This window comes from Convolutriloba macropyga, chromosome 12 (genome assembly GCF_964194025.1).
Source record: "Convolutriloba macropyga chromosome 12, txConMacr16.3, whole genome shotgun sequence".
Lineage (NCBI taxonomy): Eukaryota > Metazoa > Xenacoelomorpha > Acoela > Convolutidae > Convolutriloba > Convolutriloba macropyga.
The window spans coordinates 3,064,659-3,088,209 of NC_134479.1; the positions used below are offsets into that span (position 1 = coordinate 3,064,659).

At 34.9% G+C, this 23,551-nt stretch overlaps 2 protein-coding genes across 2 annotated transcripts in view; one reads left to right on the plus strand and one right to left on the minus strand.

Moving 5' to 3' along the window:
• LOC142350949 (sphingosine-1-phosphate lyase-like) overlaps positions 1–16,571 on the plus strand; it is a 63,845-nt gene extending 47,274 nt beyond the window's left edge. The window contains 1 exon segment of the mRNA XM_075402976.1: positions 16,383–16,571. Within this exon segment, the coding sequence (XP_075259091.1) occupies positions 16,383–16,571 (189 nt within the window).
• The window catches only part of LOC142350755 (histone-lysine N-methyltransferase NSD2-like), a 57,627-nt gene continuing 50,499 nt past the window's right edge, over positions 16,424–23,551 (minus strand). Inside the window, exon 8 of the mRNA XM_075402710.1 lies at positions 16,424–17,250. Within this exon, the coding sequence (XP_075258825.1) occupies positions 17,009–17,250 (242 nt within the window). The 3' untranslated portion in view covers positions 16,424–17,008. The remainder of the gene's footprint in view (positions 17,251–23,551) is intronic.

The following is a 23,551-nucleotide window of genomic DNA, read 5'->3' on the forward strand; positions in this document are numbered from 1 at the left end:
AGAGTTGGACAGCTTTCCACCTATTAGAGCTGTTATTGTCACAAGAAGCTCCTGCGCGGAGCAGTCGCAGGTTGTTGTATTTTCTCGTCATTACTTCTTGAGACTCCCAACCGGGACAGAGTTGGGCAGCTATCCCCTATTAGAGATGTTATTGTCACAAGAAGCTCCTGCGCGGAGCAGTAGCAAGTTGTTGTTTCTCCTCGTCATTACTTCTTGAGACTCCCAACTGGGTTAGATTTGGGCAGCTATCACCTATTAGAGCTGTTATTGTCACAAGCAGCTCCTGCGCAGAGCAGTTGCAGATTTTTTTAATCATCTGGTCGTTACTACTTGAGACTCCCAACGGAGATGGAATTGGTCAGCATCATCAATAGTTAGCGCTTACTCCACAAGCGTTGTTTTTTAAGGTGGCTCTTCCTCTGCTTCGAAATTGAGATATGGACATCTTGAAAGCGGCTTTTCCTTGGGAGCGGCGTCAAAATCAAATTTTTCTTGATCATCGGACTCAATTTGAGAAGTTTACCAGAACCCAGGATCAGGTGGAGAACAGGTTACCTCAATCTCACTATCGAGTTGTTCATTTGAATCTCTGATAGTTTCACATTCATTCACCTCAATATAGGACTTAAGAGATTTTTCCAGGGGCTGCTTCCGCATGTGACCAATTTTGTTGTGACCATAAGCATGTGAGCGAATGCCGCCACTCAGATAATAACGTATATTATCAAAAGCACTAAAGCACTCAAAGCAATTTTGTTAGGCTCTGTTATGTCAAGAGTGTGCTTGTCACTAGCTATAGAAGTTACAAGTTTTCTCAGAGGTGATTTCAATTTGAGCACTTTCTTGAATTTATCATGATGAAGTGACTTTATTACATGCTTGCTCACAGCTTTGGCACTTTGTTTGAATGCTTGCATTGTTTATACAGAGTTGTCTTTTGAATTCAGAAAAACTGCTTCCAACACAATGTCAGCATTCAGTTCATCTGATAAATTTAGTGGCACTTTTTTGTTCGATTCACTATGTAAATGAAGATCTTTGGGGTAGTCACTCAAATCAAGTATATACTTCAAGTGAACATGATCTTAGTATAAGTCATCCGTCTCACTTTCGGAAAACAGAGAATCTGTGTCAAGAAACATTACTCGAGCTTTTTTGTCAAACAAAGGCCTAATTTTTTTATAATAGAACCTGTACACGTGTAGCTTTGCAAGATACAAAATAGCAGCCCCAGAAATGTGGGTTTATTCCACCTAATCTCTTTCTGGCTAAGTTTGATCCCAACAAGGTTCTCTCGGAATATGGTGAATTTCTCAAATTTGTACTTTTTGCCATAAAGTTAGCTTTCTCCTCGCTTTCCAAAAACACCATTTTGTATCTCAAATTTTCCATCGTCTTTCCAAAGCATGAATTGATCAACAATTTGAAAAAAATTTTGTTCGAAAGTGCTGATATCGGGTTGCTGTCGCAACTTTGTATTCTGTTCAATATAGCATTTCATGAAGTCGCTCTGGTTGAGTTTCAGAGCTTTATGTAGTTTTGTTACTTGGAGCCCCTGTTGGCAGTAAAATTTTAAACTGAATAATGACAAAAAAAATTTTGCTTAATCTGAAGCGTTTTGAGAAGCTTTGGGATTTGACTGGTCTTGTTTCCTAATTCTAATTGATACTGAGAAAGCATATGAACATCCTTTTTAATTTTTTCAGCAGCCAGAGGAAAACCAATTTGACTGTCATGCAAGTAGTTCGGATTATTTAGATCAACCATCACAAAGTATTCAACATCAATTTCCTCAGATGTTTGCATGAACTTGTCCAAACTGATGTCTGGCCATTCAAATCCTGCGATGGGCAGATATTTCTCCATTGTTCCACCGTATATATTGACCACATCCAAAAAAGTCCATATGTACTCAATTTTTCTTCATCAAAGTCATCCAAGTACTTGTTGTTAGCTTGCATATACAGCTTTTCACCAATTCCAAATAATCGTCCACGGATTGCTCTTCCACAAAACAACAGCATATCTATATCAGAGAGCAAGTACAGTTTCATTTCAGTTGATTTTAGCGTTGCATCCCATGAAATATTGGGTGCACTATAGTAACGACAGAGCTCTAATCCTTTTACCTGATCGAATAGTCTCCTGGATTTCCCAAACACGTGAGCCAGAAGAATGACATCAGTTTTGAGATGCAACATGAGATAATCAAAAAACTTCTTGCATCCAAGTTAATGCCGAACTTTGTTAGCATGCTGAACATCCTCCTCATAAACATCAATTTGAACAGTCAGTGAAATTATTCAGTGATCACCTTAGGCAACGACTATCTGTTGAGTTTCTCAAAGCTATCTCAAAGGGTTTCTCAAAGCTATCTGAGAGCTATCCGTTAAGGGAAAAAATGAGGTATAAATGACCTTTGATGACTCATATATATGTTTTGTTAGCAAAAATGATGTTTTTTAAAGTGATTTTGTATTAATTTTTACTATGGAGCAACTTTTCCTGAAGAAATTTTTTTCAAGGACTTGACTCATATATATGTTATGTGAGCAAAATTGATGTTTTTTTAATTAGTTTTGTGTTAGTTTTCACTAATGGAACAATTTTTGCCTTAAAAATTCTTCTCTTAGGACTGGTACATTAAGAGGGGAAAAATGATGTGCAATTGACCTTTTTGACTCAAATATATATGTGATATTGGCAAAACTGTCGTTTTTTAAAGTAGTTTGGTGTAAGTTTTCACTAATGGAACAATTTTTCCCTTAGAAATTTTTCTATAGGACTTGTAGTTTAAGAGGGAAAAATGATGTACAATTGACCTTTGATGACTCATATACATGTTATGCTAGCAAAATTGATGTTCTTTAAAGTAGTTTTGTTGAAGTTTTCACTAATAGAACAATTTTTCTTAAGACACTTATCTAGGACTTGTACATTAAGAGGGAAAAAATGATGTTCAGGTGACCTTTGATGACTCATAAATAGGTTATGTGCGCAAAATTCATGGTTTTTAAGTAGTTTTGTGTTAGCTTTCCCTAAGGTAACAACATTTCCTTAAGAAATTTTTCTCTGGGACTTGTACTTAAAGGGGGAAAAAGATGTAAATTTCACCTTTGATAGGTCATAGTATTCTATATATGATGCAATCTTAACAAATTATACATATGTGTTTTGATTATTTGCTAATTGACTAATCTCAGCTCTTCTTTTTTCAAAACATAGAGAGAAAAGGCTTGCTGACGATTGAGAGACGCTATTTTTATCTTTTTTGATCTTCCGATTACCTTGTTTTGATCCCTGTATCAGTTGTATAGGTTGACATTAGAAATAATGGAAGACATACATGAAGTAGAAAGAATCTTTTTTAAATTACTTTCCTCAAGTTTTCTTCACTAAGTGGAAAAAAAATGATGTACAATTGACCTTTGATGACTCATATATATGTTATGTGAGCAAAATTCTTGTTTTGTAAGTAGTTTTCTGTTAGTTTTCAATAATGGAACAATTTTTCTCTTAGAAAAAGTTTTCTCTAAGACTGCTAAATTAAGAGGGAAAAAATGATATACAATTGACCCTTGATGACTCATATATATGTTATGTTAGCAAAATTGAGTTTTTTAAAAGTGGTTTTGTCTGAAATTTCACTAATGGAACAACTTTTCATTTAAAAATTTTTCTTTAGGACTCGTACAATAAGAGGGAAAAAATGATGTACAATTGACCTTTGATGTTTCATATATATATATATATATATATATATATATATAAATAAGTATATATATATATATATATATATATATATATATATATATATATGTATATATATTATGTGAGAAAACTTATGTTTTTTAAAGTGATTTTGTGTTAGTTTTCAATAATGGAACAATTTTTTTCTGAGAATTTTCCTCTAAGACTGGTACATATAGAGGGAAAAAATGATGAAAAATTGACCTTTGATGACTCATTTATATGTTATGTTAGCAAAATTGATGTTTTTGAAGTAGTTTTTTGTACGTTTTAACTAATGGAACAATTTTCCTTAGGAAAAATTTTCTCTAGGACTTGTACAATAAGAAGGAAAATGATGTTCAGGTGACCTTTGATGACTCATAAGTTAATTGTACGAAATTGATAGTTTCTGAAGTAGTTTTGTGTTAGTTTTCACTAATGGAACAACTTCTCCTTAAAAAAATATTTTCTCTGAGACTTGTACTTCAAGAGTAAAAAAGTAAATTTCACCTTTGATAGGTCATTTTATTCTATGTGTGATGCAATCTTAACATATGATAAATATATGTTTTGATTATTTGCTGATTGGCTAATCTCAGCTCCTCTCCTTTCAAAACATGGAGAGAAAAAGCTTGCTGAAGATTGAGAGACGCTATTTTTATTTATTTTGATCTCCCGATTACCTTGTTTTGATCCCTGGATGAGTTGTATAGGTTGAAATTAGAAATAATGGAGGATCTACATGAAGTAAAAAGAAGTTTTTTTAAATTAATTTCCACAATTTTTCTTCACTCCTCTTGCTTAGAGATTCTTGATGCGCTCTGATGAAATAATAGCAAGAAGCTGTTCCTCTGGTTTCCAGATGTTCTCCTTTTTCTGCTTCTTTATGCCAACTTGCTTTTTGAGGGATTTTTGAAGCCCTCGGAAGTAAAACAAAGAGGTTTTGTTACGTTTTTTTTCTTCTGTGTATTTGTGCTCTCTGCAACCGAAGTGAAAAGATGTTGTTCTATCCAATTGTTCATCTTGACAATACTCTTTTGTTTTTTCTGATAGATCCTTCAAAACTAAAAAACAAGATGTTTCTATGCTTTTCGGATTCCTCAAGGATTTTGTTTTAAATTTTTAGTATCACCCCAAACGATAAATTCGTTTCTAATGATGAATTAACCTGATTTAAAGTGCGGGGTAGAAGTTACTCTCAACATGCAATTGTGTTTTTCTACTCAACAATTGTCTTCCATTTCAAAAACCACTGATCTTTGCTGGTCAAAATAACAATTAATGTTATTTATTAATAATAACAATTAATTAATAATAACAATTAATGACGTCAAAGTTTCGATTCTTTCAGATTATTTTATTTCAGAATGCTTTTTTCCCTTTCTGACATAAACTCTATCGAAGAATCATTTACTTCCTTTTATCGGTTCAAGATTGTTTTTGGATACGAATTTTGTTAAAACGTAATACGTCTCAATCATATGGCTTGTTGTGTAATAAATGAAAGGGAAGTCTATTAACAGTCTAAACTAGACGAGTTCGAGTTTGAGTTTGGGTCTGTGTTCTAAAAACTGCTCTTAGAATTTCATCAGAATGTAGAACTCTTCAAACTCGTATTTGCAGGCGTTTCACATGTATTTAAAAAGTACTTCTTTTCAGCCTCTCCGTGAGAACTCTCTGAGCCTGCATTCGCAACCCCAATAAATAGTTTATTCAAATTGGACGCTCATTTTCCTGGTACTGCGCAAAAGAATTCTTGACTATTATAGACTGGATTTATAGTCCTCAGAGTTTTTTCGGGAATGCAAACAATATGCTGCAAATTGTGAGCGCTTGATAAAAACGTCCCTTATAAACGAAGGAATTAAACCTGTGTGCTTCAAAATGGAGTTCAGGTAAATCTATTACATATTCAAGCAACAATCCTAACATGCAGGGAATAATTGCCAAGAACTTTTTAGCCGCGCTCGTGGTCGAATAAATTCGGGTGAAAAGAGCCAAAAAATGATATAGGGTGTACTGGTTTGTTACTAATTGCGTGTAACAGATATGAAATTAATTAGTGGTACAATTTTTCATATAGTTTGAACTATGAAGATGGAGATGGTGAAGTTGGGACAAACAGTTGATCAAACAAAGGTGATAGATGAGAAAGTACAAAAACTACTACTTCCGCGACGTACAATTGAAAATAAATTGAACTGTATATAGATCAACTGGTTTTTGTTGAAAGAAAGAAGCGCATTATACATTGAACAACATGGCTCGAGCGAGTCTCTGCGTACAACATTATGTTCTGACTTAATTCTCAAGGTTGCAGAAACAACTATTCATTTCTGTCAGAGAAACCGTTGGGAGTATCCGAAAGCAACTTATATGCATTGGAGAACAATACCTGTACTATTTGGACAAAAAAAAACATGCCGTCTATTTTTAACAGACAGAAAAGAAGATTTTTTAGCACATTCTTGAAAGGTAACTGTAGTACAATTTGAAAGACAACAACACAGACAAACTTCGCCCAAAAGACATATTACTCACACAAGCACAAACACACAAATACAGACAACAACACCAAATACAAACTTTTCAAAAACTTGGCAATTAATCCTTATTCAATGTTCGTCACAAATACTAAGTGAATTTGCAAATTTTGTAAGATTTCTGAAAATTTTCCACCCTATCTTTATGCGGGTCCACATGTAAGAGAACCGTAATGACTGTCCTTAAAGGATCTTATCTGGTATTTTTGAGAAACATTTGTTAACGGTAAACTTTACGATTCGGCTTTTTCACTCTTCGGAGTATTTTCTCAAAGAAATAAAATCTTAATTATTTTGTATGTGAATTAAAAAAGAAAAGAAAAAATTCTTTTAAACGTTCAAAAACACTGCGTTTTGATTCTTATATGAGGTGTTTCAAAATCAAAGTTGGCAAGCAGATTGCTGGAAAATCGCCGCCACTTTTTCCCAAAACACCGATTGGGCCTGAGATTTTAACTAAGACTTATGAGAACAAAATTCAAGTAACGGGAATCCAGAATTGGGCTTAATGGGCATATCCCATTTCTCTTTGATTTTTTTTCGATCCTGATTCTGTTCACTTTAGATTGTTTTGATGAGCAACTCGCCTTTCAAGTAAAATTTGGAAAAAGCGACAAAATGAGGTAAAGCAAAACAAATTTTTGTTCAACCAAGTATAAAAAACTTAACAAGACAAGTCCTGGAGCCCAATCCAAAGAATTGAATGAAAAACTCCGAACTAATGTATCTGAACAGCAGATAAATTGCACAATGCCAGCCAAAAGGGCAAGCAGTCTAAGAAGAATGGAGAATCGAATACAATCAAACAGATTAAAAAAGTATAATCAATACCAAAGCTCTTGAAAATTTTTACCCGAAAAACGAAATAGAAGTCACTCAGTAGCCCACGAAAAGCCTTGAAAGAAGTTTTTTGTCACTTGTAAAAAGACAAAAACGGAAAGTTGCAAAATTTATTGAAAGTTCCTAAACTTTGCTACATTTTTATCTTTCAGCTCTGTTCATATAACTCATAAGCATGACTTCAACTCATAAGTTTTTCGGCCCGTAAAGTTTGATAAACTCAGAAAGCGACAAAAAAAATTGAAATAGAAAACAATCACAAATTTTTTTGAATTGTTGCTAAAATTCGCAATAATAATATCTATAGAACATTTTCATTGTCTTCATAAACTATCCAATAAATCAATTTAATAGCTAAAAATTTCACTTCCGAATAAGGTCGATAAACTTGGAATATGATCATTTTCAGAAAACTTGAAAAAAAATTCAAATTTTATCACAAAAATTCGTGAAATTAAAATTTTCAAAACAATTTCTTTACCAATACCAATTATGCAGTAACCTATTATTGATCCCTAGAGAAGGGGGAGAAAAATTACCAACAACTTAAGAAAATTGCAACTGATATAAAGAAATGCTAAAAATCCTGATATTCCAAGGTTGAAAACCTTTCATTGCCACTAGGAATTATGCAGTAACCTTTTGTCAAACCCCACAGAAGATTCTCTCTAGGGCTGCAAAAATTTTAAAAAAGAAAAATTTTTCAAAAAAACTTGAAAAAATTTCAAGTATTATCAGAAATTTGCTGAAATTCCCGATATTAAACTGTTAAAAATCATTTCATTGCCAGCAAAAGCTGTGCTGAAATCTAATAGCACACAAACAAATTCGTTATTTTTCGTCAAAATTTTCGCTCAAATAGGTAAAAGTGTTCATTTTTAGGTTTGAAAATTTGAAGAACTACTCGTGACAATCAAAACTCAATTACAGCCATCTAAATTTGTTACAAATATCTCAATCTGTTTTGATCCCCCCGAGCAAATTTTTTCCCTTCTTTTCAATTTTTCCTTCAAAATTTTGAATTATTCACCACTTTTTCTAAATTTTAATATATTTTTTAATAAATCAAAGTTAGATCGCGAGGTCTACAAATGGTTTCTTTCTTTTTTCTTCATTCTTTTTCTTTTCTATTAACGATGGGTGAACAAAAGTTGAAATTTTGAATAAATAATAAAAAGCCAGCCTCGCATAATTATTCTTAAATTTTGCTTATTCTCAAAATTTCTGGAACAATTACGGAGTTTTCATCTAAGGTTGAATTATTCAATTTGCTCTAATGCTGAAATTAAACATGTTGCTAATATAAAAGCAAATGTAAAAGAAGAAGTATCAGTGAATTAGATGTTAGAATGTCATCCGGAGGTGGCTTATTCGAACACCTGCGTGAGAATTTGACTCTGCGTAATTCAAAAGAGCATTTGCAGAGTCAAATTCTCATGCAGGTGTTCGAATAAGCGAACTCTGGGTGACATTCTAACATCTAATCCACTGATACTTCATGCACGTGAAAACTAAAGTGATTTTGGGTACGAAATGAACTAAACTTGACTTAAGATAATTGCACTTCAAAATTAAGTAAAGCATTTAATTAGGTACTTTAAATATCAATCTTACTGCACTAAATTATAATGGGTTTACTATGTACAACATTTCCACTATTTTAACAAATAAAACTTAAAAAATTAAATTTAGATAATTAATTTAAAATTGCACTACTGAGAAATTTTAAATGACAACATTGATAACATTTTAATACTTATTCACCGGTTAAAAAACAATTAACCATATAACTAATGGTTACGATAGCTAGTGATATTTAATAAAAGATATGAAATTTGAGTTCTCAGAGTTATTTCAAAGTTGAAATTTTCCTCATCTTATACCAAATTTTCATCAGGACTTTGATCTGCCGGGCGAATTCTGAGATCCGTGTGAGATACTATACCGATGACTGCGAGGGATAAGGATTTGGTATGGGCTCAAGTGGTGCCGCTGTTTCGACTATTTATCGCACAATTGAATGTTGGACTGATTCGATACCGCCTGCTCGGTATTTGTCTGGGTTGTAGCCAGTTTGGAAAACATTAGTTTGAAGATTCTCCAGACAAATTATCTTGTTCGAATCCATAAAATTCGGGGCTCTTCCTTGTACGTTTACCAGTATTCAGCAATACTTGTTTTAGGGCTCCTCGGGGTACTTATGTCGAGAGATTTTTGCATTTCTTGAGAAATATTAGTTGGTGGCAGAAGGTTGAAGCAGAAACTGTGATTTTTTTTGAGATTAGTTGTGATTTGTTCTAAGGTGATTTGTTATTTGGGGAGCAAAAATTTCCAAAACTTTTGGCATTCGGTCTCGGACAGCGCGAGCCAAATTAAACCTTATCAAAGATACTCCAATAGAATTTTCTCTTGAGATGTTTCATCTTTCTGTCTCCCTTCTGGATGCGCGTGATTTCTTTGAAAAGGCTGGAAATTTCGGCTTTTGATAGTTTTTCGAAAAAGCAAGGGCCGGACCTGTTGATATAGTCCTGAAATTTTGTTTTTCGTTTGTCTCTTGTTCCAAATTTAGCGATATGGCTGTTAGGAACCTTGTAGGACTCAATGGAGCAGATCCTGTTGAGACCTCTACTAGCGGTCGCTTAACTTGTTTTGCTGGTCGTGTACAGTACAATGAGGTCGGTCGTTGCCGGCTTGGCAGTTTTGCTGTGAAGAACAATTCTGTCCGAGCCGATAATTGCTTAAACATTTTGTGCACAATTTGTTTCTGATAACAATTTTATATCAATCTTGTGGTGATTGCCTTTGGTAGTCGGGACAAGTGGCCCAAAAATGTGCATGTTAATATTGCAATGGGAGCAGTGTCGGTTGTTTTTGTGTTGATGACTAAATGACGTAAAGGTTAGCTCGCAATTTATGGTTTGGTAAATTTGAGCAAGAAGTCCTAAAACTTGTTGAAAGGAACTCAAATATATTCAAATTTTTGAACTAAATGTAGAAAACTTGAGAATGGGATAAATGATTTCTCTATTATTTGAACCAGTGGCGTGCCATGACTGGAGTTGATTTTTGACGGCGCCTACTACAGTACTCGTGTCACCAGAAGGGTTTATCAGTTCATTTAGAGCTGTTTCATAAAACGCTTTGTTACAGCAGTACGACTCAATGATTTCTTTTGTTTTCCGGAGACCGAGTTTTTGAGATACGTGATCCAGTGTGTGTCAGTTATACCGGTATTATTACGAATAAGAGAAACGAAATTGAAATTGATACTCCTTTCATGGTGTTGCAAAGGGTTGCCATTGAAGTGCGGCAATGACTGTGCGGTTAGCTTGATGGCTTACTTGTTACTTACAACGTTGTCGGCAATGAAGTTTTTGCATAAGTTTTCTGGAATTGATGGTGGCAAACATTGCGGTAACTGACTAAAATGAGCATTTGGATTGCTGTTATCATTAAAAATTGCAACTGTTGGACCAAGCACTTGGGAATTTTAAGTTGGGTATTTACTTCTGTTGTTATAAATTGTTGTGGCAGGGGTTCCCCGGCTCAATTGTAAATGACAAGCTGTGTACTTGCTTTCTAAGTTTGGTAGTCCTACCAACTGATTCATCGATGCAGAATTACAATCCGAAATTTTTTAGTCCTGTAAGGTTGCACAAAATGACTTTTTTCAATATTGTTCTAAAGTTCATTGTGAACTAAATAGTTTCCAACGAACTGTTGCGGGCGTAAATTATGCCATGGCTGTGAATTACCAGCTATCTGATCTTCTGTATTGTGCGCGATAACCTTCGTTGCCACCGAGTTGACGATTTATAAAGGATGGTTTAACTGCTGTCCACTTGCAGCAGGTATGTTTTTCCCATTTTCAATTGACGTCATTGTGTGTTCCGAAGTACCATGGTTTATATGAGTATTCATTTGGGAATTGGCCACCAGTACTGTCGGGTAACTGTTCTTCACTATTGAAGCAAATGTTTTTTCTGCATTAGTAACGAGGGAAACTGATAATTGTGTGTTTTTTCTGTACTCATTGCAGTTCATTTTGTGTTTGAAATTGACACACTTTCTCTTTGAGACCTTGTGCAGTGACGTCAAGTTCTCCAGAATCGCCATATGGTTCCTGAGTTTTTGTTTTTGGTCAATTGACTGCTGGCAGTTTGCTTGCTACTCATTTTATCTCTTGACGTTGAAAGGATTTGCACTTCCGATTTGTTCTGTAAAATCGATCTTTCAAAGCCGATCTGTGATTCGCAGTTTTTGAAAATTAGCTGATGAGATTCTCGAGCTGGAATTACTAAAAACAGCCCCTGGTTTTGTTCATACGACCGTGTTACCTGTTGAATGGCACTAAGAAGGATAGTTGTAGAACTTGAAATGTTATAAAAATCTTAAGTTACAGGAAAATGATACGTTTTGAAAATAAGTTTTGTTCTGAATCCTGATTTAATTATCGAATTGATACGTCTGCAGATACGTATCCTCAGCGGGTGTTTTTGTTTGTTGAGTTATGTTAGGCTCGACGTTGTTTTTACTATATCCTGGTGCATTTTGAGCTCTTTCATTGAATTTTGAGTGTTCGTGTTATGTTGTTTGGCGTCAACAGTTGTGCTTTTGGCTTTTGACGGTTGAAGTTTTGGCAAATCATCAATCTTTTTGTTGGATGTTACATCAACCTCAAACGGTACGTCTACTGGTTGTTTTTGTTGGAAGCAATGTGATATCTTCTGCTGCGTTGGGATTCAGTACATCAGTATGCATGGTGTCAAAGACAAACGGATTTGTGGATATATCTAGATGATGGTTCCCTTTGACAATATTTGCTGAGAAAGCTTGACGGGCATTCAGAGAGTTTGATAACAGCGATTGTGTACAGCTGTTTAGAAGCAAAAAGAGGGAAAGCTTGAATCTGGGAGGTGGTGGTTAAATTACAGCTTTAAATTCAATGTTGTTGGCCTGAACCGCATGTGTTGAAATCTTGTTTCGTGTTGACGATGATCTGTTAGACCCAAGAAGGCGTGAGCTGCAATTCGAAATAAAGCTAATGTCGTCTCGTGAGCGTGTTGACGACTGGCCGAGTTGTACGTCGTCATACAGGCTATTGAGTTCGTGTTCGTAGATCTGCAATTTCGAGAGACGAATGGACAGCCATTCTGTTATTGATAAAGGGTTTTCGAGGAAAACTTTTTCATTGGCCTTTTTCTGTTTTTCCGTTGTTTTGTGATGTTGTTGATTAGAAGAAGAGTCAGATTTCTAAAAATTTTGCACTGTGGTATTGCAGTTTGCAGAAGATTGAGCTGATTCTTGAAATTCAATTCTGGCATCTTAAAAATGTGCAGTGCGATTTGGCAGCTATGTTTTTCTTTGTCATCGTGTTACTTTGATCTATAATCTTTTTGAGTTCCTTCCTAATCAGAGAAAAAAATACTTTGCAACGCAAATTTGATATGGGTACGTGGATGAAGGGCCAAACACCAATTCAATAATCAGACCAAATAATGGATTTTTGTTTGATATTCAACCCGTAGCAATTTTCTCGAAAACAGTGGAACTAAATTATTGAAGTTAAATCTAGCTGCATTATTTTTTTTTGAGAAAAAAGGGAAACTGTCAAACGTGCGAACCTAAACCAATTTTTTTTTGTCAACAGACTCAAATAATTGCTATTTTGTTAATGAAGTTTTGAACAATAAACTTAGGATGACTAAACAATTGTTAAATTAGACCGAGGACTTTTTTTTGTTAGTTTTGCTTAATTGAATTCCATATTTTTTATGAAAATTCAAATGAACGATAACCAAACCACTTTTGTTTCTGAAGCACGGAATAGAAAAAAGGCTTCGCTTAATTTGTAATTGGGAAAGAGGCGATATGTTCGGGCAACACAAACTACTGAACACAAAATTAGGTAGCTTGCGCAGAAACTTTTTTGTACGATGATCTTTTCTGTTGAACAGTTTCATTTGTTTTTGCTGTTTTGAACACCAAATTTAAAAAAAACTTTAAGTGAAGGTAACGTAAAAACAATTCTGAAATTACCAATCTGTATCATCCTTTAGTGTGACTTTCAAAACAAATTTTCTACTGTGACAGTTGGTGGTTGCTGTGACCTTTGGAAAAAAGAACTTCCGTGATCTATTTGGCAACGTCTGTAAACAAAGAAAAAAGGCCTTCAACTGTAACTGCTGAGACAGAGAATAAATTGAAAGAGAAATCTCAGCTCTTTAGAAGCTATGTTGTCTTAATTTTTGATCAAGTTTTTGATATCTGAGTTCTAAAAAATAGCAAGACGCGTACAACAATTACCGTGCTTATCAACTTGCTTTTTTGATTAGGTGTTTCCAAAAATTCTGGTTCAGGTAGCTTTTACTTTTCACTGAATCATGAAAAGCATCAAAACAATTTTTTTGTTTCGCTCAGTTAATTTATTGCTGCTGCTTTAAACTAGCAAAGAGTTTTTCCTCTAATAAAATTGCAGCCATTTATCTAGAAAAATAACAAGGCTGTAAGCAAAGTTGAAAAAAGAAGTTCCAAAGTAGTTTGATTATGAAAACTTATAATTTTTCTATGAAAACAGTTGCAGCTTTTTTTGTTAACAAGCGTATCTTTTTCTAACAAAAGGCCACTCAGCTTTGATTTTTGATAATCCTGAGTTTTAATTGCTATCATACTTTTGAAAATCGAACATATGCAAAACAATCAGTAATTATTTGTCCAAAAGTTTAAAATATTGCCGGAACTTCCAGAAAATTTAACGGTTGCGTCTGTGCTTAAGTTATGCTTAAAAAAATTCGAGTCTTTGAATCAAAGTTTTTTAAAGGGGAACGGGACTCCATATGTGACGTCTGAGACCTCAAATTTAAAAAAACTTTAAGTGAAGGTAACGTAAAAACAATTCTGAAATTACCAATCTGTATCATCCTTTAGAGTGACTTTCAAAACAAATTTTCTACTGTGACAGTTGGTGGTTGCTGTGACCTTTGGAAAAAAGAACTTCCGTGATCTATTTGGTAACGTCTGTAAACAAAGAAAAAAGGCCTTCAACTGTAACTGCTGAGACAGAGAATAAATTGAAAGAGAAATCTCAGCTCTTTAGAAGCTATGTTGTCTTAATTTTTGATCAAGTTTTTGATATCTGAGTTCTAAAAAATAGCAAGACGCGTACAACAATGACCGTGCTTATCAACTTGCTTTTTTGATTAGGTGTTTCCAAAAATTCTGGTTCAGGTAGCTTTTACTTTTCACTGAATCATGAAAAGCATCAAAACAATTTTTTTGTTTCGCTCAGTTAATTTATTGCTGCTGCTTTAAACTAGCAAAGAGTTTTTTCTCTAATAAAATTGCAGCCATTTATCTAGAAAAATAACAAGGCTGTAAGCAAAGTTGAAAAAAGAAGTTCCAAAGTAGTTTGATTATGAAAACTTATAATTTTTCTATGAAAACAGTTGCAGCTTTTTTTGTTAACAAAAGGCCACTCAGCTTTGATTTTTGATAATCCTGAGTTTTAATTGCTATCATACTTTTGAAAATCGAACATATGCAAAACAATCAGTAATTATTTGTCCAAAAGTTTAAAATATTGCCGGAACTTCCAGAAAATTTAACGGTTGCGTCTGTGCTTAAGTTATGCTTAAAAAAATTCGAGTCTTTGAATCAAAGTTTTTTAAAGGGGAACGGGACTCCTTATGTGACGTCTGAGACCTAGGGCGATCATCTTCGGTAACGTCTGAAGTCGAAAACAAGAGTCATGGCATTCTCAAGGTGACTACTGAAACCTTATTTTTTTTAAAAAAAATGTAAGTTCAGTTTTTTCGGTATAGTAAAAAAAATGTGAAAGAAGATCCATTGTCATAGAATACCCCTTGTCATAGTATACCCATTGTCATTAGAATACCCCTTGTAATAGAATACCCATCGTCATAGAACACCAAGACAGATTTTCGCCAACAAACAAATCTTTTAGAATTCCTCTAGTTGTATAAATTAAACTTCCACCGTCAAAAAGTCGTCGATAAACTCAAATCATACTGTTTAGAGTGGTCGGAAAAAAGTAGGTGCTTCTCAGCAAAAAAAATGTTTTTCAGGATTGCAAAAAACTCGCGCAGAAAATGACCAAAACACTATGTACTCTATGTGTAGAGAACACGTTTCTAGTACTGTGAATTCAGTAAGATAAAGTATTATTCAGTCTCTTTTTTATCAGAGAGTTACTGTTTTACACGTGTTATTTGGACAAAGTCAAGTTCCCCCTTTTTTGGCGGGAAGAGTTTTAACTTTTGTAATATTGGTTTCGGGCATCTGTAATTGATGTATCATCTACAGTTATCATATACCAATAAATTTTACACAAAAACGGGCATTGAAAAATGCAACAAATCAAGCTTGAAAACTGTCTCTTGTATTCTAGCCAATAAGCTACACCGTTCACTATTTCTGTCCCAAAGTGTTGAATTTTTTACTCCGTTTTAAATTCAGTCTTTTCTAGTGGGTGTGTCTGGAAGGTATAACTGAGAATTTGTCATCTTTGCAGAATATGTAAGTTTCATATTTGAACTATTCGTAAGCAGACAAATAGATCCAGTATTCTATCAAGCCTCGCGTCATAAAACAAGTTAATGTAAGTTTGAATTCTAAGCATTTGGACAAACTGTATAATGGAAATTATCATTAAAATAAACAGCTCACAGCCACTGATCAAAATAAAACGAGAAGAGCAGAATAAAAATTAGCGCGCAAACGTACTCCTTGAGATAACAAGAGGAGCAATAATATGAGCGGGGTCTTAGGTAATGGGGGGAGGGTGTCTGGGCACAAGTGAAGGGAGATCAATTACTCTGTAATCAACTGTTGAGCATTTAATGGATATTACACGAGACATCAAACTGTAGACACACAATTCGTTCACTATCAAATCATGTACTCAATAAAATCACGACTCATCTTTTCCATTACTGTCCCCTCACGTGGTATTGCGTTCATTCATATGAGTAGATTAATTGCATGTTATTACACAATTTAAACGAATGCCGAAGGGACATTGAGGGAAAAGAAATCTTATCACACCAATCACATCACACACCTACCTCCTCTTGACCATAGAGAGTGTCATCTTCTCACCTTTCAGATTCGCAAGAGCAACATCTAACAAGCACTTCATTGCTCTGATGCGAAATGCTGGGAGAAAAGATCTTTTCCCTTATTACCAACCCCCCCCCCCCCAAGGTACGGAATACGTGCATTGTTTGGCAGCATAGAACATGCCTTTAGGGGATGTTAAATATAACGTCGGGCGAATTGCTCTCAAACAAGTGTGTCCAAGTGTCCAAAAGCGATTATTTTAGACAAGTTGACAAGCTGCTCAAGAGGAGTGAGAGGCGGGGAGATGAGATAATCAACAATTTTCAGCTATCACAATCAAAACAGTTCCATCTCTACCGAAGAGAACGAAAATCATGAGACAGAAATGGGTTCAATTAATAAAATGGCAATCTAAGACGCACTTATTTGTACTATTATTTAACATTAATTTATTATTTCAGATAAACATTGAAGAGCTACAAAAAGAGGCAATAAAAATTTAAACGTGGCCAATTAGCATCGATTCTTTGACAACTAAAAAGGCGACATTGTTAAAACTGAACCAAAGAGTGGACTACTATTAAGTCAAAGCTATTTCGACATCATCCTAAATAATAGAAGATAAAAGTTGAGACGAATAACTTGCTACTTTCGAAAAGATGTTTAAACTAAGTCAGATATATATAATCTTATTTACAATGAATAATTATTAGAACACGCAGTCGCTAAGGCCAATTTGGGAAGGACAAAACGACTACTTTCAATATTAAGAAGTTTTAAAATCTCAAACAAAATTAGTTTGCTTTCAATTTGGGTCACCGACGGTCTTGTTTCGTATGAAGGTTGTTTGCCCCTTGTGCATAGTTTTCCCCGCCTGCTCGATGTTGGAATAAGTTGTGCAAGTTGTTTTGTTGTTGTTGATAAATGTTGATGTTGTTATTGTTGTTCCCATTGAAGAGCAGCGCCCGGTTATAAATGAGACTTTGTTCACTCGCAGATATTTGCTGCTGTTGTTGCTCATCGTCAGTTGACAGCTGGTCTTGATTTGCATCCTCAACTAATAAAATGCAAATAACGCTGCAAATAACTGAACCCCTAACAGCTCAATAAACAAAGGAAAAATAACTAAACCGCTAACACCAAAGCATAATCCATTAAATGGACTGTTTAGACTTTAGTTAAAAAGAACACTTATACCATGTGAAAAAGCGTGTATGGCAAAAACGATTCGTGATCAATTTGAATTCCTCCACATTCGGGTTAAATGCGTTAACAAAAATGGTACTAAAACGGTACAAAAAACTAACCAGAAATTCCCTAAAAACTCGAACACAAGTGAAAAACATAGCAGGCAGAAAATAGCCGCAATAGCTTCGTAGATCTGCAGTCTCAAAAAGATAGTAGAAGAAACAGACCAAGAAAATTTCTTTAAATTAAATGCAGAGATGTTAAACTTTGATCGAAAGCCTGTAGAAATTAATGTGACTTCTAGTAGCGGCTCTCAAATAACCTTCAATTAGAGTGACACCTACACTCACTTGACCTTATCCATTTGATTTGAAGAAAAGTCACACGATATTGAATACGGTTGAAATTGCATACAAATGAACAAAAAGCAGATTTGAAGAAATTGTGACGCCATATATAACATAAAAAACGTTGACAAAAATGTATAAAAACCTTGACAACGAAATAAAAAAGAAGGCAGGAACAGTCCTGAAATACAATTCAAAGAATTGATGCTACTGGTGTAAGCAACATCAGTCTTCTTAAAAGAGCAACCTCCGATAAAAAAAACAAATACTAAGACCCGCACGAAAGAAAAAACCGAAAAAAATATTTCATTTCTATTAGAAAAAGTGTTATCAAATTTATTATCAATAACAAGGTCAACATCAAAAGAAATTTGACACAATGAAAGTTTAGACGGCAAAAACCAACTTTGTAGGCAGACAAAATAAACAAACAACAAACAACAACGAAAAACTACATTTGGCAAAAGCAACGATTTTCACGGATGCCATTGAAAATACGTAGCGTCAAAGTCACTGAAACACAAAATTTAAACATGAATTCTTTGACATCTATTCCACTATCTATCAAAGAAAGAATATTTTAACTTTAATGGAACCAGCAGACCACGCAATAAATCAGAAAATAAATCACAAAACAAATCAGCAGGCAACAATCAAAAATAGTCAAAACAATTGGGTCCAAATCAATTAAATTATTAGCAAAAAAAATAAAAAACAATAAAATGAACATTAATAAAATCGAAATATTACCAACTGGAGAGCAAAAGACACGTTTCATTAGTAAGACTAACCAACATGACAAATAAAATACAAATCGGTCAAAATCCCCTAAAAAAATTTCGAGTATTTTTTGGAAACAAGTCGTATCAACGTCGTTAAAACGTGCAGCTTTGAAAAAGTAGATAAACTGAAATTTGCCTAAAATAAAACCAACGAGATCCATCATTAATGAGGAAAAGTGACAGAACAACAAGACAAACTAAAAAGAGGCGAAATCAGATAAAAAACTTTTATTAAGTAGTTAAAACTGATTGATGTGAAAAGACCTTGTAAACTGATAAAAATGTAACTCACAACAGAGTGAATTAGAGCTTTTCATAATAAGACTTTTCATAATAATGAGACCTATCATTGATGAGACTAAATAAAAAGAGGAAAGGAACGAAAAGAACGGGCTAGATCCAAAAGAGCACTTAATTCAAAAAAGCACTTAAAACAAATAGTGCCTAAGTTTTGAAAACCATTGGCTGCTTTCTGAGGGAATTATACAAGTGCAACTATGCGTTATTAATGCCCTTTGAAAGTATTCGTACAGAAAATGGAAAGAAAAACCGCCAAAGCCGAAGTGAAATTGACGCACGTAAAAAAATACTTTTACTCTCAAAAACCAAAAAATCCGTTTAAACACCATTCTCTCACTTCATTTAAAAATCACTCTGAAAAAGTCACGCCTTTTGACGACTCGAGTTTCTCACCTCTTAAACCTCCAGCGTGACTACAATCAGTCTTCAAATTTGAACAGATCTTAAAAAAAAAACAATACTCCAATACAATTCAAATTCTTTGAATTGCAAAAAAAAACATAGCATGTCAAGTCCTGACACAATCAAAGAATCCAGAATGAAAGCATACACCTAGAATGGACAGCAAATAAATTGAGTAAACCATTTAGAAAAAAAAGATAAAAAAAAATTGAAAAAAGTAAAAGTCAACGTCAAATTGCCGTATGTGAACAAAAACTCACAATCGAGAAAGCGAATTTTTGTTCAAACAAAGTTTTCTCACTCTACCTTGAAATTATAGTGAAAAAATTTAGGCTGCAAAACCACTCCCTCTTTTACTGCATTTCATGTTTCCGCGGGACCAAAATCACTTCTCCGATTTGACTTCAAAAAACATGCGAACAGATCTTAAAAAAGACAGAGCCCCAATATAATTCAAAATCTTTGGACTGCAAAAACTCGTGAGAAGGCCAATAATAGCGCCCGCTATCGCAATGCGGCTATTAATAAAACGCTAGGTCGAAACGCATTCACGAAAATTTGCAGAACAAATCTACGAAAAAAATTGTATAAAACAACATTACTGAAAAATATTTACAAATGAAGCGCGGACGGTTTTCTTTCTCAGTGCCAGAAAAAAAGGCGACATAACTTTGTCCATCTGCAGCACAAGAAATCAAAAAAGACCGGTAAATTTTTGTTGTAAATAATTGCTGAGATGCTATATTGTGAGAAACAATTTCTATTACTTATTGCTGTTTCTATCATTGTATGAGTGACATACGCTCAGTTGACATTATCGCTTTGAAAAAAGTTTTTTTCATTGAGTGTGAAGAGGGAATTTTTGCGAGTAAGGTAAGTACCGTGTGACCAAACACTTATGAACGCGAATGAACAAAAAAAAAACAACTTGCTCCACTGAAATTGAAAATGACCATGCATACAATTCATTCGAACTTGCATGAATCAATGCACAAAAAGACGATTTAAAGTGAATGTGATGCCAAACGGAATATTAATTGATTCGGGAAAAGCATCTAAAAAACAATTAGAAAATCGAAAACCGTTAAAAACAGAAATTGTCACACGTCGCAAAAAAAACTCAATTTAGAAAATCGCGGCGCAAAAGCACTCGCCATTTTGCTCCACTTCCCGTTTCGGTGTGACGAAAACAACTACTCTGCCTTGAAAAACCATCAAAATTTGTGAATAAAGCTTAAAAAAGAAAAAGCCACAAAACAATTCAAATTCTTTGAAACATTAAAGCAGAGCTCCTAAATAAGAGGTTGACGGCGGCGATTAAAAACATACCGTCTCAGATCGGAAAAATTTCTCATTTAGACGCAAACGTTTAGAAACAATCGCCTAACGTCGGGCGAAACGGTTTCAAACAAACGGCGAGACTGGTTTCCTCAGTAGCTATGCTTAGGGAGGCTAGCTTTAGCTTAACTGAGGGGGGGGGGGTGTGTTTGAAAATGGGCGGGGGGGGGGGGGTGAGGGCGGATGGAGGACGAGTGCACGGGTGGAATGAGGTTGAGTAGGGGAGGGAGTGTCAAAGTGAGAGAATCATGCCTCAAAAGGGGAGAGGAGGGTCGAAACTCTAAGAACCTTTAAAATCATAAATTTATGTCTCCTAAACTGCTCCGTTGAATCACATACTTAGAGACTAGTGCACCATAAGGCTCTAACATATCTTCATGCAATCCAAGTCAAAATGGTCAAACAAAAAATTGGCCAAGAGAAAATTGCATAAACATAGCAGACTAACGTCGGGGGCAAATTGCTCTCAAGCGACCAGCGAGGCAGTAGGTAGTAACCAGCTGGGGCTTAGGGATGTTAGATTAGCATTGGGGGTGAGCGAGGTTTGTGGGTAGAGTTGGGAGAGCTCGGCGAGAGGGGAATCCAAATTTCCATATGGAGGAGGGTGGTCGAGGGAGTGTTAGGTTGGGTTGACTGAGGGGTTCAGGCCCTGACGATTAAGAACCACCCTTCACACCACAAAGTTGTCTCTCGAAGCAGATTCAATGAATCGCATATTTAAAGACCAGTAAAGCTTCCGTATTTAAGGACGAAAGTTAAAATGGTCACAATAAAAAATCGCTCCAGCTTAAAACTCTCATAACAAAGACCACATGACTATAATTGCTAAACTTCGTTTGAGAGCAATTAAAAAAGACCGCATCACTAATACAACATCTACAAACTTCCTTAATAGCAATTAAAAATTCAGACCGAATGGACACCTTTCTCACCTTTTAAAAAAACCGTTCTTAGAAATCTGTAGGAAGGGAAAACTCACTCGTCATCGAGTTGGAAAATCCAATGGAAACCACTACACGCCTTTGGCCAAAAGAAAAAATATATATATATAAACTAATAGGGCACAAGTTTTGGGCTATCTCTTTCAACATTTATTACAATGGATTAAATCATGAATAATAGAAAAACGTGGTAGTAGTAAAATGTGGTAGTAGGAAGAATTTTGCCAGTAATAAAACAATCATTACAGAAGGTAGCAGTAAATAACATTTAATGGAATATTATATGATACAATTAACATCTGCATACGGTACAGCCGCATTTGTTTGAAAATGTACATGTTCTTGAGACATCATATTCTAAATCGCGAAAATTGACGAAGAAACTTGAAAATTTCAAAATCACTGGAGTCATGAAAATCGTTGACCAAAAAAGTTAAAGTTAAAAAATGAGTTTTCAGTGACAATTATCTTGCGTATCTAGAAACCACCAGGTGCTGTTTTTCTCACTGCATAGTGATCTGTTGTTTACAATAGTAAAATATTTTTCAGACGTAATGCAACTCCTTCCGGTAGCAAAAGCAGCCAAAAAAATCAGATCCATACTGAGAAGCTGATATGAGATGGGAATAAAATCAGCAGCCAATAATAAATCTCCCTACCTCTTTTTTACCAAAACACCAACTCAAACATTTTCTGTTAAATTTCTTGAGTAACCACAAGTGAGCTAAACTGGCATGCCAGGCTGGAGAAGCATGCAGTAAGAGACAACACACATGCCGATACTGGTTAAATTTTACTCAGTTTGTCAAACTGAATTGTACATTGTGTCTCGGGTAGTTGAAATTTTGTCTTGCTTCGGTCAGCTTCGAACGAACGAGAAAGTCCCATCTTAGACAGCTATTGAATTCAATGCCAAGATCATTTCACATAGTTGATTTCACACTCCGCAGTTCTTCGTTGTTTGAAAAAAAAACACCAGTACTTTTCCTTGAAGAAAGGACATAAGAACAAAAGGCATTGAACTTCAAATTGTTAGAATTCGAACGATTACACATATTTAATCGAAGTCTTCCTGACAGTCATACAAGAGATTTGGTGAAGAGCACACCAACTTAACATCAGCAAATCAGTAAAAATGGGAATTTTCGGGAAGTCACAACATACCTATATGCATAAAAGAGTGCTCCCTAAACCCTCCCTTGTGGAACGCCACTAGATATAGGAACAGCATCTGGAAGATGTCTATCGATACAAACTCTACCGATACAAATTATCCGTCAATTATGATTTAATTAAACTTTTAAACTCCAGGTCTAAACCAAAATGGGTTCACTCATTGATCAGGGTGGAATGATTGACAGAATCAATTTCTTTGAATATAAATAATTGAAAAGCATTCTCTCAAAAGAGGAGGGTCGTGGTAGGATGGCTATTGGCCGATCATTTTCCATGTCCGACTTTACTCCTTTCTTATGAAAAGGTGTTACATGAGCACAATTCCAGAATGAAGGGCAGCGGGTTGTTCTTGTGACAAAATTGAAGAGAATGAACATATGGTGCAAGATGTTCAGAACATGAAATATTAAAAGAGAGGAATAAAATCTAAAGCTGCAATAGTAACCGTTAGGATAACTCAAAGTAACTCGCAGAGCTGTTGAGTGTTAGAACAAATTTCTGTTAGAAAAATATGAGGACTCGGCTCCGGACCTAAGCGTAAGAACACGAAACTATGTTCGGAATGGACCAATTTGAAATAAAATGGGAAAATTCATTTTCAGTTTTGTAATGGCTTTTTGACTAGTCCGCGTTTTGCAATTACGAACGGGACAGCTTTTTAAAATTTGATAACCGGAGAGATGAAAAGCATTAGTTTCAGTTGTCAAATATTGCAGCGGTCGCCCATCAGCTATCAAGGATAGCACATTGTCAGAAGGCTGGTTCTTTATAACTGCTCAGCGAATACTCATATAAGAAATATTACATGGAATACAATTAGCCGAGTCTTATAGAGGAATCGGTTTATGATTCGAAAGTTTGAAATTCAGTAGCTCATAGTCGTC